The 17,038-nt window shown below is 36.5% G+C and overlaps 1 protein-coding gene across 1 annotated transcript in view; it reads left to right on the forward strand.

Moving 5' to 3' along the window:
- Window positions 1–318: 318 nt before the first annotated feature.
- The window catches only part of LOC107750253 (testis-expressed sequence 264 protein-like), a 64,778-nt gene continuing 48,058 nt past the window's right edge, over window positions 319–17,038 (forward strand). Inside the window, exons 1-2 of the mRNA XM_016565565.1 lie at window positions 319–858; window positions 14,401–14,622. Coding sequence (XP_016421051.1) covers window positions 601–858; window positions 14,401–14,622 — 480 coding nt within the window. The 5' untranslated portion in view covers window positions 319–600. The remainder of the gene's footprint in view (window positions 859–14,400; window positions 14,623–17,038) is intronic.

Here is a 17,038-nt window from a genome sequence, read left to right on the forward strand (position 1 = left end):
TGTAAATGTTAATGATAAATTTGTCAATGACATCAATTTTGACCTTAACTGTTTTTTATGTATGTTCTTGTTCAATATTCGACTGTATGACAGAAATGCTGACAATTCCACATAATGACATTATAATAGACATTATTATTGAACCTTAATTGGAATATTTTGGGGAAAAACTTTAAAAACATCCATTTGTTTCGGTTGATCGCTCCAAGAATCACTGAATCGGTTTTAGATTCGAACTGTTCAAAAGAACCGATTCTCCGAAATGAGTCGGACTTCTCATCACTCTTTGGTTGGCTCGTTTCAAGCCAACCTCTGAGTCGCAGTCACATGGTGCATCCAGGAAGCAAAGCGTGCTGTGTATTATGTGCAGAGGAGGATAAACAAATGCTCAGCTGTGTCAATATCAGAACTAAAAGACAGGTGTAAACTGACCTGCAGTAAAGCACAGATACTGTAAATGTAACATCTGCAGAGCGACACGGATGCAAACAGGCCTGTTCGGAAAGCGGAAGGATTGATTTTGTGTGTGCCATCACCGTAACTGACAATTATTCATACATTCAGCGTTTTTGTGCTGGATTTTCTGACAGCCGGGCAAAAATGTCTGACTTTGTCATTTTACTGCTGATTCTGTTTTTGGTCATTTGTCTCATCTTAACTGTGGTGGGCTTCGTTTTTTACTCCGGGCTTTTCTCGGAAGTCGTGATTCGGACCGGATCTCCTCCGGTGAAAAACATCACGATTGCATATAAGTTTAGAAAAGGATCGTACAAGGCCAGCGGAGCCGCTTACACGGAGAGCTGCAGTATCGGACCGAAGCTGTCTTCTGTCGGTGTGTTTTATGATGACCCCAATCAGGTCGGTAGCTCACTTTTTTTCTGATTCACTGATTCTTAAAGCAACTTCATCTGCCGTTTGTTTTTGAAACCACAACATTTCCACTTTAAAATGAATCCGAGATTATTAATAGAACGTTCTTAACACAAACAATCATTTAAATAGATTTTATTTTCTATTGGATATTTCCCCCCCAAAATGATGACGTAATGTTATCACTTACCTGTCAGCAGACCATAACTCATAACTAAACTGTTTTGTCCCAATACTTTAGACTTGGTAGGATGTTTGGCTGTTATAGCAGTACCAAGTTTCAAAAATTACCACAGAACTACTACGTTTGTAACATGATGCATTTAATATAAGTTGAGGGTTATTGTTACAGGTATTATTGTTACCTTGCAAAACAGCAGGTTCACTATTTTGTGGTCCAGTAGTGAGCAGCTTACTAAGTAACCATTTTGCTCACTTGATTTTGCAGCACAGACTCATGAGAATCAAGCCTCAAGCATGTTATTGTATGTATGTTATACTTCTGATTCATCTGTGTTTTTAAGACTGACTCACTGAGGTGTTACCGTTAAATAACTTCATGGCCACAATGGAAAGCAAAGTCTGCTCTAACACTAATCCCTAAACCAGTTTTATGTTTCATATCCATTATTATATATTACTATTTAGTGTTTCAAAAGAATAATTTAGAATAACATGCTGTGCAAGTCTCTGAAGGTGAGCATGTAGCTCATGGAGAAACAAATTGGTATAATATAAAAAGATGCTCTTCATGCATGCACAACTCTAAGAAGAGAATGGATTGAATTTGCCCTGATCAGCGGAAAACGAAAGAACTACAGCATGCAAAATATGTCAGGTGTCTCAGCAGATAATAGATGAATATTTAAACCAGAACAGGTCATGCTAGTAGACTCCTTGGATTGATGTCATTAGCATTTCTGCACTGATCTAAGGCTGTATAGTAACCGCAGCAGTTATGCAGTAATTGTGCATCAGTATTATGAGGTTGGACATTGGAAATGAAAGTTGAGAGCTGTGGTAACTGGTCTGTTTTATTTTATATTGTGCAACATGACACCCAATGCCAAATGGAAGGCTTGTGAAGGGATGACTGGGAACGTCCCATTGGTCCCATATAACCATACCAATGTGGTGCTTATTTGTTATTTTCAGTATAACTTGTGAAATGGACCAGGTGGGGTTATTGCATAATACCTTGCTGGCGAGAGCTGCATTAACATTCACCTGATTTTGTTCTGTTCTGTATGCACATTTATTTCTGAATTGTGACCTGGGATTTGCCTCTTGAATTGTAAACTGGGGCATTATTTATAAAATGCACAAAAGATTGGATTTAAAAGTACCTTGTAAATTCCATGGATTTCATAGTACATCAAAAGTGAAGAACAAATCTGGTTTTATAAAGGCAGAAACTGACACAAAAATGTTCTTATGCATACAACAACTGATACCAGTAATTAAAATAGTTCAACATCAGTTAAGAAAATGCAGTTCACATTTAGGATCATTCTACACCAGGGGTGCCCAAACTCGGTCCTGGAGGGCCGGTGTCCTGCAGAGTTTAGCTCCAACTTGCCTCAACACACCTGCTGGTAAGTTTCTAGTATGCCTATAAGAGCTTGATTAGCTGGTTCAGGTGTGTTTAATTGGGGTTGGAGCTAAACTCTGCAGGACACCGGCCCTCCAGGACCGAGTTTGGGCACCCCTGTTCTACACACATCTTTAGAATTGAGGCCCCTGGAGAGTAGCTGTTATGGTAGTGGGTGCACTAGGGTTTGAAGTCCCTGTTGTTTGAAAACCAGGTGGAGTTTGAGTTACACCAAATTTTGAGGTTATACACCAGATAGTTTATCGATAGTCTCTGCGTTAGAATTTTTCGTATTTTTTATATAAGATTGTCTTAATTAAATCAATGTGATAAACGAGTTAGGTCAAAAGTAATCTAAAAGTAGTCTGATTATATTACCTAAAATGTGTAATGTAATGGATTATGATACTAACTACAATTTATGTAATGTAATTTGGAATCAGTAACGTACTACAATTGGTAAGTACTCTACCCAGAATTGCTGATTAGAAATCTAATGATATTGTGTTAATATAGCCATCCAAATTCAGTTTGTCCCAACAATCAAAATATGTCAATGGATGTCTGTTATGTCACAAATCAATTTAATCATTCAAATTAAACCTTTTCTTTGTGATATAAGTAAATGTGTAGACCTAAATGGACAGACACTCGGTTTAATATGGCATACATCTTAGAATAGAAAAAGGAAAAAATGAAACATTTTAGTCACATGCTTCTGCATTCAACACAAGGCCAATTGAAACCATATGGTGAAGCGACTCGGACAAAATGTGAGTAATGTGGGTAAAAAAGGACACTAAAAATAAAGTGAATGCCAGGCTGGCAGTGTAGTGTTACAGACCGTACTAATGGCTGTGATATTGGCTGAAGTGAGTTAGGAATATATTACACTATGAACACCATTGATATTATTATATACACTCAAGACAAACCAGCTTGCTTGTGGGGGAAAAAATATTATTATTATTATTATTATTATTATAAAGTTTCATGCTATTACCCATTTGGTACTTCACTTTGTGGTGGTGCCTCAGTACGTTTTTGTAAATGGAAAAAGAGACATGACATGAAATTATGCATTAAATGATATGTTTATTTTCCAGAGAGTTAAATTAAATGGTTAGTTCGCCCAAAATGAAAATTCTGTCATCATTTACTCACCCTTATGTTGTTCTGAACCATATAATTTTTTTTTTCTTACATGGAACACAAAAGGAGAAATTTAGTGGAATGTTTGAGCTGCTCTCTTTCATACAATCAAAGTAGATGAGGACAAGGGGCTGTCAAGCTACAAAAGGACAAAAGAAAAAGCTCCTTAAATGCATTATAAAAGAAGTCCATGCAACTTCTGGGCTATATTCCAAGTCTTCTGAAATGTGTGAGGAACAAGAAACCTTGTTTGGCAGCTATAGTCATAATGCACTTTATTTGTATGGAATCAAGCAGCTTGGACAAATCCTTTATCTGTGTTCTGAAGAAAAAAGTAAAGCTGTGATTTAAAGATGTGGTGATGGGAAGTAAGTAATGATGGAATTGTATTTTTTTTGGGTGAACTATCTGTATATTTGCACTGCTGAACCAATAAGGAAATGCAAAGTAAAGGGTGTTCCCTCAGTGCTGCATAAACTGCCCTATTAGCTTACTTGACTTAAGCTGATCCCTGTGTTTCAATGAAAATTGTCAAAGCAGGTCATGCATTTTTTGAAATCAGACCAGTGGATCTCTAACCACTAGATGGCACTCATGGTGCAGGATAAAGAATGGAACTTGCAGTGGAAATTGTCCAGTTCAAGCATACAGGCTGAATGTCAGGGATGTGCAGGTCTTCTTTTTTTATTTTCGGAATCATTTTATGAGTACAGTGGCTTGACAGTGTAGTTGGATACTTATGCCACGCTTAAAAAGTATGAATGTCATTGTTTAGATGATGATGATGATAATAATAATAATAATGTTACTTTTAGTATTAATTTTATGAGTACAGTGGCTCAACAGTGTACTTGGATACTTATGCCACACTTAAAAAGTATGCATGTCATTATTTTAGATAATAATAATAATATGTTACTTTTTTATTCATTTTATGAGTACAGTGCTCAACAGTATACTTGGACAACACTTTGCCATTGTTTTAGATAATAATAATAATAATTATTATAATTATTATTATTATAATTAGTAGTAGTAGTAGTAAATACAACAATAATAATAATAGTGATAATAATTATTTGCCATTGTTTTAGAAAATAATAATAAATATTGTTATTAACAACAATAACAACAACAATAATAATTTGTTACTTTTAGTATTTATGAGTACAGTGGCTCAACAGTATATTTGGAAACTTACACAACACTTTTGCCATTGTATTAAATAATAATAATAATAATTAGTAGTAGTGGTAGGAAATACAACAATAATAATAGTAATAATAATTATTGTTTTAAATAATAATAATTAATATTATAATTATTATTAATAACAACAACAACAGTAATTCTAATAATAATAATATGTTTCTTTTATTATTCATTTTATGAGTACAGAAAATGTACAGGTAATACATTTTACAATTGTAAATTGTCATTTTAAATTGTACAATTTACAATTACAATAATTTAAATTTTTATTAATGTTTTGCTTAAAGTGTGCCTGTCTTTTGTGGTTTTAAAATTTAGATATGCAGTGGCATTCATACATTTTAAAAGTTAAAGACTGAATACATTTTCGAGCCATGTGAATATAACTGATCATTCGATATAGTAGTAGTAGAACACCTTAGAGTTAATGTTATTATTCTGGTATCATTCATGTAGTTGGTGATTTTGTTCTTAGCTACATTGCACCTCAAAGCCAAAGGTCTGTGATGCTGCTCTACAGTACTCTGGCTGCTCTCCCAGCTGCTTAGTGCAGTCATGTGCAGGGGTGACGTCCGAGGGGATTCACCGTGTTTATTGTCTTTGTATTGAGATGGTGACAGGGTTGGGGTTTTCGATTGGCATTCTCACCTTTTTTAGTGTCCAGCCACTGTCTCCCCTAAAGCCAATTAGCTTCAGATCTGACTATGATAGGTTGTTAGCACTCGCTGAGGTCGCTGTCCGATTTTAATTGGCATTATGCTCTGCGCTTATTAGCATGCTCAGCTCTCCCGCAGGAGGCAGGGGTTGATATGGTCTGTTCAGAAGGTCAGCTACCAGCGGAGCCAAAGTGTTTGAGCTTGACAGGGTAAAATAGAGGAATTTACGCTTTAGTGAGGGAGATCGCTTTTGAAAAATACTGAGAATGAATGTACCTACTGGCTTATTAGTGGCAATGGAAAACCTGTGATTTATCTTCAGCATTTAAATGACACTTCTTAGTGGTTCATATTCTAGACATAAACACAGTTTATATTTAAAATACACGCAGTATTTCCAATGATGAGCAGTAGCATCACTAAACAAACAATGTCGCATTTATTTGAAGAAAAATGCAGGAAAAAGAGTAATATTGTGAAATACTGTTACAATTTATAAACATAAGTGTTTTATTTTTAAATGTATTTTAAAATGTAAATCATGCCTGTGATTTTTCAGCAGCCGTTACTCCAGTCTTAAGTGTCACATGATCCTTCAGAAATCATTCTTATATGTTGGGTTGGTGCTCAAGAAACATTTGTTATTATTAACAGTGTTAAAACAGATGTGCTGCTTAATATTTTTGTGGAAACCATAATAGATTTTTTCAGTATTTTTTTTAACAAAAAAAATCAAAAGAACAACTTTCATTTGAAACAGGACTTTTTGTAACAACGTAAATGTTTTACTGTCACTTTTGATCAATTTAATGCATCCTTTCTAAATAAAAGTATACAATGTTTTATAAAAAAAAAATTACCTTTTGGTACTGAATGATAAAATCAGTTGCTTTTTCATACTAATGCTGCAATAATGCAATATTTTTTGACAGGTTTTTTGTGTTGACCAATCTGTTTGCTTGACAATCCTATTTTGCAGCAATAAAAATAAAGTGAGATAAACAGACTGAGAACTTCATCTTATTAGATAAACAGATGTGGAAAAATTGGCATTTGGGGATATTCCGCAAAAAATAAAAAATAAATAAATTGCCATATGTTATTGCAGTACTCACAGTCTGTAGAGCCTATAGTCTGAGCCTATCACAAAATGTTTAAAATCACAGTAATATCATATCATGCCAATTATGTATTGTAACGTATCATGGCCTCATGTGAATCCCAATCCTAGTATTGAGAGAGTACATGTGGTCAATTTTCTTGTTGATGATAGGTCATATTTTACATTAAGCTTATGGCAAAAATTTTGAAAGCATTAGCAGTCACACTTTTAATTTGATCTGATTTAGGGAATGAGAACAGAAGCAGTTAAACCAACAAATGCGCTGTTAATTTGGTATTCCTCCCTAATTCTGACCCATTTCTGTGGATGGTCATAGCGTATGCTTATAACAGAAACACTGACTCAAGTTATGGTTTGTGACTCATGCAGGGTATAAAGAGTCAGGGATGAACTTCAGAGGTGAGACAAGTTTGAACTTTTATGCTCCAACTGTGTTTGAACTCTAAATGATTTTTATATTCAGTCACCTTCATTAATGCCATTCAGCCTTGTGATGCACCAGCATGAAACCAGCTTATTTATTACTGTTTATAAATGGAAGAGCTTATTCTCTTCAGCCCGTTCATTCAGCCCAGGTGTCTACACTCAGGGCTGATTGGAGAGGATGCTTTTAAGGTTTTATAAGGCAGTCAGAGTGAATCAGTTGTTACTTCTGTGGAACACAGGCTTGATTAACAATCCGCAGAACCTCCGCAAACACTGAATCAATCATGGAAGTTAATGGTAGAAGCAAAGAGCTGCCATTTAAAACTGGCCTACTTTGTCCAAAATTAATAAATTAAATCAGCGAATGAATAAAAAACCTTTATAGCTATTTCACAGCACATCAAGTCCCTATACTCTGCCTTACACTTTCATCTTCTAAACTAAAGTCACTCTGACATGTCTTTATTGTTCTCTTTGCTATGTTCTGTTCTGTAAGTCAAAGAATTCTTCACAGTCAAACACCCAACTCATCGAATATATATATATTTTAGCTTTAACCTTCTTTTTTTTTTAAGGTACAGTCTTTTAAAACATATTAAACTTATGTTAAATTATATATATATATATATATATATTTATATATTTAATATATACAAATATAACACACACACACGCACGCACGCACACACACAAATACACACACACACACACACACATATATATATATATATATATATATACACATTTGTGTGTGTGTGTGTACAAAAGTATTACATTTAATAAATAATAAATATAGAATAAATATACATGAAAGAGCTTTTATCATTTTATCACATCTGGTTAGGACACAATGTACCAGACTGTCAGCAGCATCCTACAGCAACCCTCTCATAGCAGTTGCATCGTTTCGGAACATCTTTCAGTTCATCACCATTGAAGCAGTGCCATCAAAACGCAGCTTTCACTCAATTTCAAGACAATTATTTTCAAACTTCAAATCACTTGCTGTGAGCAGTGTTCCCATTTTATGCATAACCTGCAGGTTAACTACTTTATTGAATATCTGTTAGTTACTCTATTGAAGAGCTGCACTTTGCATTTACACTACCTTTACCAAAAGTTTGGGGTCAGTAAGATTTATAAAAATGTTTTGAAAGAAGTCTCTTATACCCACCAACACTGCATTTGTTTAATTAAAAATACAGAAAAACTGTAATAATGTGAAATATTATTACAGTTTAAAATAACGGTCTTTTGTCTTGATATAATAATGTATATTTTCAGCAGTCATTACTCCAGTCTTCAGTGACACATGATCCTCCAGAACTCATTCTAATACTTGGTGCTCAAGAAATATTTGTTGTTTATCAGTGTTGAAAACAGTTACTTAATTTTATTTATTTAATTAATTTTAATAAGCAGAAAGTTTATAAGTAGAAAAAACAGCATTTATTTGAAATAGAAATGTTTGTAACAATGTAAAAGTTTCGTCACTTTTAAACAATTGAATGCAAATATTGCTGAATAAAAGTATTAATTTCTTTCAGAAAATCTTACTTTTGAACAGTACTGTAAATATCCCTAAGAATATGTAAATGGTGTTTGGAGAACATGACCCTAAACCAGCCCAATTATACAGTGCTTCCTTAGGCCATCTAGTCATTCTGACAACCCACTGACTAATCAGAGTTGAAAATGTGTTTTGGATTCACCATCCTCTTATGAAACATGCTAATACATTTCTGTTTACTGCTAGAGATAGAGAGAAACATGTCTAAGTTGGGCTCTGACCTGATCCCTCATGTTCAGCTTTTTTGTACATTATTTTGTCTTGTTTACCCATCTGAAAACACAGACCAGGGGAATAAATGCTTTTTACCAGAAAGAATACGAAGGGAAGGGAAAATGCTTTCTCCAGAATGGCTTTTTGTTGTCTCAAGGCACTGGTTTAAAGTTTAGGGATTAAGGCCTCATCTTAGATAGCATTAAAAGGTAGACTCTCCTCACATTTATAGCCATTTTCAGGATAAAACTCTGCTGAGTCTTCGTATTGCTGATTTCTTCTCCGTTTCGGCACTTTATCTGAACTGCTGATCTTACTGTTCACATGACAAAAGGAAATTAACCAGTCATGAGTGTTTTTTTACATTTTGCTACATGCTTGACTTTTGAATGCCAGTCGCCCTCCTCTGCCTTTTTTAATTAGACTGATGGCGTGAACTTTGCCTCGAGCTGGGAGTTATGATTAGTTATAGCCTGTTGCGAGAGCAGAACATGAATGATGGACGGTCATTGTGGTTCCAGGCGCTTCAGTTTAGCAGTGTCAGTCAGCTAATGAAGCCGGAATCGAGAGCATGTAAGGTGGACCTCGCGTTTCTTCTCTGATTTATGTATGAAGCATTCATCTGATGTTAACCATCTTTAATTGATAACCTGCGCTATCCTTCAACTTAATCTGAAGCATGCATTATTAAGAATCAAATTAATGTAAATGGTTTTCCTTAAAGCTTCAGGCTGATGATTTTGACTGTTGCAGTGCTGACTGTTGTGGTTGTCCACTAAATGCAAATACCGAAACTTTGCTCTTGTGATCCTTTTCCATGACAACTCAAATATTATCACAGGCTTTCCAAACTGGGCTTTGTTTGCATACTCTATTTTCTGCCCCATTAATTCTGTCCAGATTGGCCCCTACCCAACACAGCACCTACGGTTCCGAAGAAGTGATACGCCATCAGTTTCAATTTCAGTCAGCATGGGAGGCTATTCAACATTTGAGGGCATTCAGGGCAGCTAATCATCTTGAGGAAATGGCAGATTATGCATATTCATGGTGTCGTGACCTCCTAGTAAGTTCATCCTCAGGTGCCACGCTTTTATTTCATGGGGTTTTCATTAGTAAGTAACACTTTGTTTTACAGTGTCCATGTAATACATAGTATGTATTACTGTAATTAATTACTTTTACATCAATGTATAATTTGAATTAGGGTGATATGGCCCAAAAATATGTGTGTGTGTGTGTGTGTGTGTGTATATATATATATTTGTTTGTGTGTTTGTGTGTGTGTTTATCTTATTCAATACATTTCTTAATGTATGTGCTCTAAATGCTCTTAAAAATGCAAATTTTCATTTATGCACCAATACCTAGTCATACACAGCAATATTTATATATTATTTACATGTTTTGATATATATGTGCATATCATTTTTAATATATAAATATATTTATAAATATATAATATCAAATGTCACTCTGGACATGAACAGTTTTCAGTGATGACTAAAATGAATAGTTGAATCAAAATTGAAAATTGTCTCACTGAAAATGGATTGCTTGAACTGATTCACAGAAATTAACTGAACTTAACAACTGTAACCAAGAACTGGAACATATTTTTGCAATTCATGCCCATGTTTAAGAAATGTCATGTGTAATGTAACTCCTTGCTAGCCCCTCTGGAAAGCCTTTTTTCAAACTCTTGTGAAAAACATTAGCTCTAGGCTCGTCCACAAGTGTGTCATTGCTGTTATTCTTTAATGTATGCAGGCTAGCTGTAAACTTAATGTTAAATGTGGTGATTGCTGCTTGTTGACCTGGATAGTGTTGTTACACTCGCCATGTTGCATACAGCCTGGTTTTGCTTGTCCTTTTATCTGGAGACGCTCCTTTCTGTAAGAAGTGAAGCTGGTGCCTTAGTCAAAAGCTTGATAAATAGTTTTAAGACAAACTAAAATTTGTAAAGACCAACTGCATTTGACTTTTATCTGTCCTGATTATACCATACTTGCAGCTCCTCTAGGTGGTCAGCAGAGGTCTCCCTGATGCTGATTCAGGACTTCAATGTCCAGTGTTATATATATAAGTACTGTAGGCTCTGACCTTTTCCTTGGATTATTTAATTCTAAATTTTAGTTTGCAGTTCTGCATTTTTAGATTGTGTGGATGTCTTTTGTTCTTCTGCAGTTCTGTTAAGGTGCAGGAACACTCTTAAGTTTGAGAACACAATGTGAGCTTGCTGTTGCATTTATGTTGATGCTTTGCTTATTTGCTGCTTATGCATGTGGTATAAAACAGACCTTACAATTTTTATAGAGAGGGACTCGGCGGTAGGACTTCTTTAAAACTTTCCAATGTCAGCTAGTTTGCTTTACATCCATAAATCATAAATATTTTACATTTAAAGTCAGACTACAAAGTTCTTCTGTGCCATATCACGTCCTGACCTGAGCTCTGAAGTAAATTCCATGCATCTTTTAGTAATTACACAACTTAATGGTTTCTAGAACATGATGCTGATTCAGGACTTCAATGTCCAGTGTTATATATATAAGTACTGTAGGCTCTGACCTTTTCCTTGGATTATTTAATTCTAAATTTTAGTTTGCAGTTCTGCATTTTTAGATTGTGTGGATGTCTTTTGTTCTTTTTGCTTATGCATGTGGTATAAAACAGACCTTACCATTTTTATAGAGAGGGACTCGGCGGTAGGACTTCTTTAAAACTTTCCAATGTCAGCTAGTTTGCTTTACATCCATAAATCATAAATATTTTACATTTAAAGTCAGACTACAAAGTTCTTCTGTGCCATATAACGTCCTGACCTGAGCTCTGAAGTAAATTCCATGCATCTTTTAGTAATTACACAACTTAATGGTTTCTAGAACATTCCACAGGAGGTCTCCAAGTGGAATTTTGCTTTCTGTATGAAACATACTGAGAAGCACCATGAAAACCCTACTTCACAAACCTGAGCTAATGGATCAAACCAGGACAGTCATGCTAAGCTCACTATCTGTTTCTTTTCATATGGTTTTGTTGCCTCAAATCCAGCTGGCAACAGCATCATGAAGCCCTAAGATACGGAGAAATTTGTCTGTATTTAGCACAAATAAGGCCAGAAAGTTGACAAAGCTTGTTGGTAAGAAAAATAAAGTTTTTTTTATTTCTATATTATATTATATTATATTATATTATATTATATTTTATAGAAATATGTATAATAATGTAGTATTTTATAATATATATTATATTTGTATTATGATATTACTTACATTTATGAATATATATATATATATATATTGGTTCATAAACATTTATGTAGCTCAAATAGTAGATCATGGCACTGGTAAAAATTTATACAATACCTTGAGTACAATGTAAGTTGCTTTGGACATCTGCCGAATGCATAAATGAGAATTAATATATAATAACAGAAATAATACATATATATATACTGAAAGAAAAAAATCTGTTTATAAAGAATAGTAGAAAGTTTACACCGTATATATATATATATATATATATATATATATATATATATATAGATATGTACTCCAGTAATCTCCAAGTGTGTTAATTTTGGAGCGAAGTCTGAAGATTCACCGTCTTTGAATTATTTATCAATGTCTAAATGATGTGGTGCTGCTAATTTTTGTTGATTCTGCATCTGGTTTGCGACTACCAGTGCGAACTAGGCAGATGCCTGTTGAATTTTTATGAGTCGCCTCTTGAGCCAAGGCTGAGATACCTCACTCTCTACAATTATGCAGATCTGAGCACCTTAGGGACCTAGGTATGTAGAGAGCTTTTGCCATTTCTCCGCCAACCCTTTAAAAAAAGGCAACACTCACCTGAATTGCACGCTCCAAAAACCCTGTGTTACCCGTGAGCAATGCCAATCGTGGCTGGGGGGAATTCTCGGAAGTCCTAGCCCGGGAGGATCGGCAAAGAGAGAGGATAAGGGTTGGGAAAGATGAGAGGAGTAAATCCTTGTTACATGTCTGCTAATAAAGAATTACCACCTTTTTATTGTTGCAGAGCCTTCAAAAAACGACGACCCTTGCAAAGCCAAGCAGAGAATTGCTTTTGAAAATTGCTTTTCCCTGCAGCGGGCCTCTGGTGGGACTACAGAGAAAGAAGCCAAGCAAATGACAATGTACTGCGTTTTAGTGGCCATTTTAGATTCCCGAGGGCAAATAGTCCATTCAAAGACTGTTTCCTACTTCATCCAGTTCTAATCCATGAGTATTCTAAGCAATTTGGGGGAGGGGAATGAAGAAGATCCGTTTATAAATGTGGCCGCAGAGCCATTTTTAGACTGGCTATTTCAGTGTGCCGTCGTAGAGAAGCGCAGTGAATCTTGAATGCAAAGATGCGTAACACACCGTATTGCTTCTCCTCTGCGTCCGCGTGGCCAGCACAACAACTCGAGAACCAATTAGGCTGTCAGAAAAGGCCTTAGCGCGCCCATTAGTGTTCGTAGTCAAATCTTGGGCGACTGCCAGGAACACGGATTGCGAATTTGCTTCCTTTTCGTGGACGTCTGGAGGTCAAATCTTCTCTGTTATCTTTGATTGGCAGTGTGAAGATTAGTTGGTCTGTTTGAGAGCGCTTGTGGTTATTATTTGAATTGGTACTGCGTTTTCTTGTTTCGTCCATATTGGATGGTTGAATTATTTGACATAAACCGGCAAACGACAAGTGAAGGGAAGTTTATGTGTAGGCCTTCTTGCTCCTAGTAATTGCCTGTTGTCTCTTGGGTGCGCTGTCTGGAGAACTGCCAGAAATTCCCACTTTATTTGCTGACAGTTGGGTAGGACGGCAGCAATGGAGAGAGTTCTGAATACCATCATTAGTCCCTGGTTGGAGAAACAAGCTCTTCGTTCTGGGAAAAGGGACGGCAGGGTAGAGAGAGAGAGAGTGAGTCAAGGGATGGAGGTGGAAAAGAAAGACATACCAGGAAACAGGAAAAGAATAGGTTTATGAAAAGGATGTAGATACGTTTAGCATGATGTCGGTTCCTGTCACTGCTGTCAACCTCTCGAGGAGATCATCTTATTATCGTTGCTCGACAACACTGACGTGCAGCATTCAGTCTAAATTACGGATGTTAGCAACATATTGAATCATTCACCGTAGTGGGCGAGCACATACTAGATAAGTAATTAGAGATGACAACTTTATAAACGCCTTAACTGTTTTGTCATTAATGTATTATTGAATTGCTTGCTCCAGTGCACATGTGATTGTGAGGGGGTGTTTAAACCGTCCTACCATGAGTCTTAAAACTCTTGAGCATTTTATGTTGTTAACAAAGGCGGTTAAAGCTTCTTGTAGATGGCACTGTGAAACATAATAAGAAACCATCTGACCAAAACACAGACCGCTTTGGCATTTTGGGGTGGGCTTATGAGAAATTGTTGAAACCACAAGAATAGGCCGTAGCTGAGAAAAAACTGTTCAGAAAACCATGAAGTACTTTGCAGAAATGTGTGTAGACTTTGTAATCTGACCAGAAAAATAATTTATCCTGTGTTACTTTGCAGGCACAGTCTGACGTGATCTCTTTCTCTTTGTGTTTCAGACTCAAGCAGATCAGTGTCGGTATGTAGTGGGAAGCATACTGTGTGAAAATGAAGAGAAACCTGACGAAGAGCTACAGCGTCTGTACGAGAAATTCGGCTACAAGGTCATCTCCTTCCCAGAAGTCACCTGTGCCGTAACTTCCTCGTTTCCAAACAGATGCACTCTGTCCCCCGTCTGTGGTGCTTATAGAGTCTATCCTGAACTACAACAGTATATAAAGGTAACAGTCATGCTTATTTTTACATTTGACTCATAATTACTAGCAAAGAACTACTGCAGGAATGTTTTGTTTTGTTTAATGTATGCTGTATGTTTATTTCTTGATTTTTCTCCTTTTTTAGAACATGACTCAACTTATAGTTTACAGTAAAATGAAATCCCAATGTATGTGTTGCAGACTGTTATTGAGTTGCAGGGTTTATCAATTTCCAAACCATTCTCACAGCTGATAATATACCACTAAATTACAATATATGATACCTGGCTGAACTTAAATTGGTTGGAGTGCAGCGCTCTGCTTTATATATTGTAATTTCTATGGTGCTTTACACACCTCACATCGCTAGTGGTCAATATCTGGCAGATCTAATGGAGGACAGCATGTGGAATGTATAGTGAGGAACGTGTGTAAATGGGGAGGAAACGGCCTTAACAACTGTTTGGACAGATAACTGGATGGAGGGATGGTAAAGAGGCTGTTAATGAGGTCAGTTTGTGTGAGCTTGCTGGTTATCGAGCGTAGCGTTAGTTCTGGCAGGTCACGTCAGTCAAGCTCGCATCAGCTGATCCACGTCTACCTATAGGGATACAACGCCTATCACAGCATCCATATGTAAGGTCCTTCAGTATTATCAGCAGCTTTCGCATTGCTCAATATAGCTAATTAAATGGCGAATTTGGCAGGCAAAACCCCATCATCTCACTAGGAATTGTGCAATCTGGAATTTAGCGAGAGGAATTCGTTCCTCTCGTGGACTTCACTCAGATTCTTTCAACTTTGTGAACTTGAACACGTAAATTTGCTGCATTGATCATACGCTGCCTGATTTGGAAGTGACCAAGTTAACATTGCTTCTTGCATCGCTGCATTATTGACATGGACTCCATGAGTTATACTAATTTGACTGACTCAAGAACAAGTTCAGATGGGATCTGTTGGTTCTGTTGGAAACATGCTTGTTCTAAAGGCTATCTGGTTGTTGAGAACATGTTGTTGTTTAAGCTTTTCAGGTATTGGCAACATACCCGTTAGGTCATCTGGTTAAGGGCAACATGCTTGCTGCTTAATGCATTGAGATTTTCGCTGTCATTTTGTGTTGGGTGATATCAGTATATGGTTTTGTTTTGGGGGGTTATCGCTGCTCTCCCTGCTCTTATCCATACTAGGCTGCATAGATGCACAGGGAGTTCTTGCCCAGAACAGAACCATACCACCAATCCAAACTATATGCTAATTGTCAATCATCTTTGACGATAGGTGTTCTGACAGAAATCAAGCGTAGCGTTAGTTCTGGCAGGTCACTTCTGTCAAGCTCGTATCAGCTGACTTTCTGCTGATCCACGTCTATCTATAGGGATACGGCACCTTTCACATCATCCAAATATAAGGTCCTTCAGTATTATCAGCAGATTTCGCGTTGCTCAATAGCTAATTACCCTCCTCCATCCCCAGCTCCTCCTCTCATCCAGTCAGGATTCGGCCTTCTGATTCTCCTTTGAATCAGACTAATTTCAAAAATGTGTACATTAAATTATTGAACATTAATGATATCTGCAATACATTTATGTTTGTAAACTGTTCTGTTTACCCTAAGGGTTATCGCTGCTGTCCCTGCTATTATTCATGCTAGGCTGCATGGATGCACTGGGAGTTCTTGCCCAGAACAGAACCATACCGCCAATCCAAACTGTATGCTAATTGTCAATCATCTTTGATGATTGTGCTAGTGCTAGTGCTAATGCTGTTCTTGTGATCTTTTTCCAATAAGTAACCATCTAGTGTACACTAGCAGCTAGCTATCAATGCCTTGGCAGCCCCCTATAACATTTTTGCATTGTGGTAGCTGTGCACATTGGAATGCACAACCAAAATTGGCATCCTCGTGGCTTGCAATATTGGCATGACAGTCTGTCCTAGTTGCCGCACTGTCGCATGGGCCATCTCATACAGTTACAAAGCAGTCTGTACCAGATGCTCACTTATTTCCCTAGATTAAAATGTATTTTGTCTACATGCTGCCCTTGAATACAATACATTTCTGTAGTTAATGCACCAGCATGGCACCATACTGTGACTAAAATAAACATAACATAAACAAAATAAACATTTGCAACAATAATTTATAATGTAGTTGCTGTCAAGAGAACTTTATGGCCATGTGTGTTTTTGTCAGATATTATTTTGTTAGAGTGTGTGCAGTGTGAATTGTGAACAAGTGGCTCTTATTAACCAGATCCTGTTAAGGAGTCAGACTAGTGCTGGGCGGTATACCGGTTCATACCGAATACCGGTGTTTATTTTTGTTATGATATGAATTTTTAAAATACCGCAATACCGGTGTATGTCACTTAAACAACGTTCGGAACGCGACACTGTTTGAAAGGGGTCCCTTTTCACTGTTGCACTGTGGTGAGGG

The sequence above is a fragment of the Sinocyclocheilus rhinocerous genome, unplaced genomic scaffold, assembly GCF_001515625.1.
Source record: "Sinocyclocheilus rhinocerous isolate Xijiao unplaced genomic scaffold, SAMN03320098_v1.1 scaffold963, whole genome shotgun sequence".
NCBI classification, from domain to species: domain Eukaryota; kingdom Metazoa; phylum Chordata; class Actinopteri; order Cypriniformes; family Cyprinidae; genus Sinocyclocheilus; species Sinocyclocheilus rhinocerous.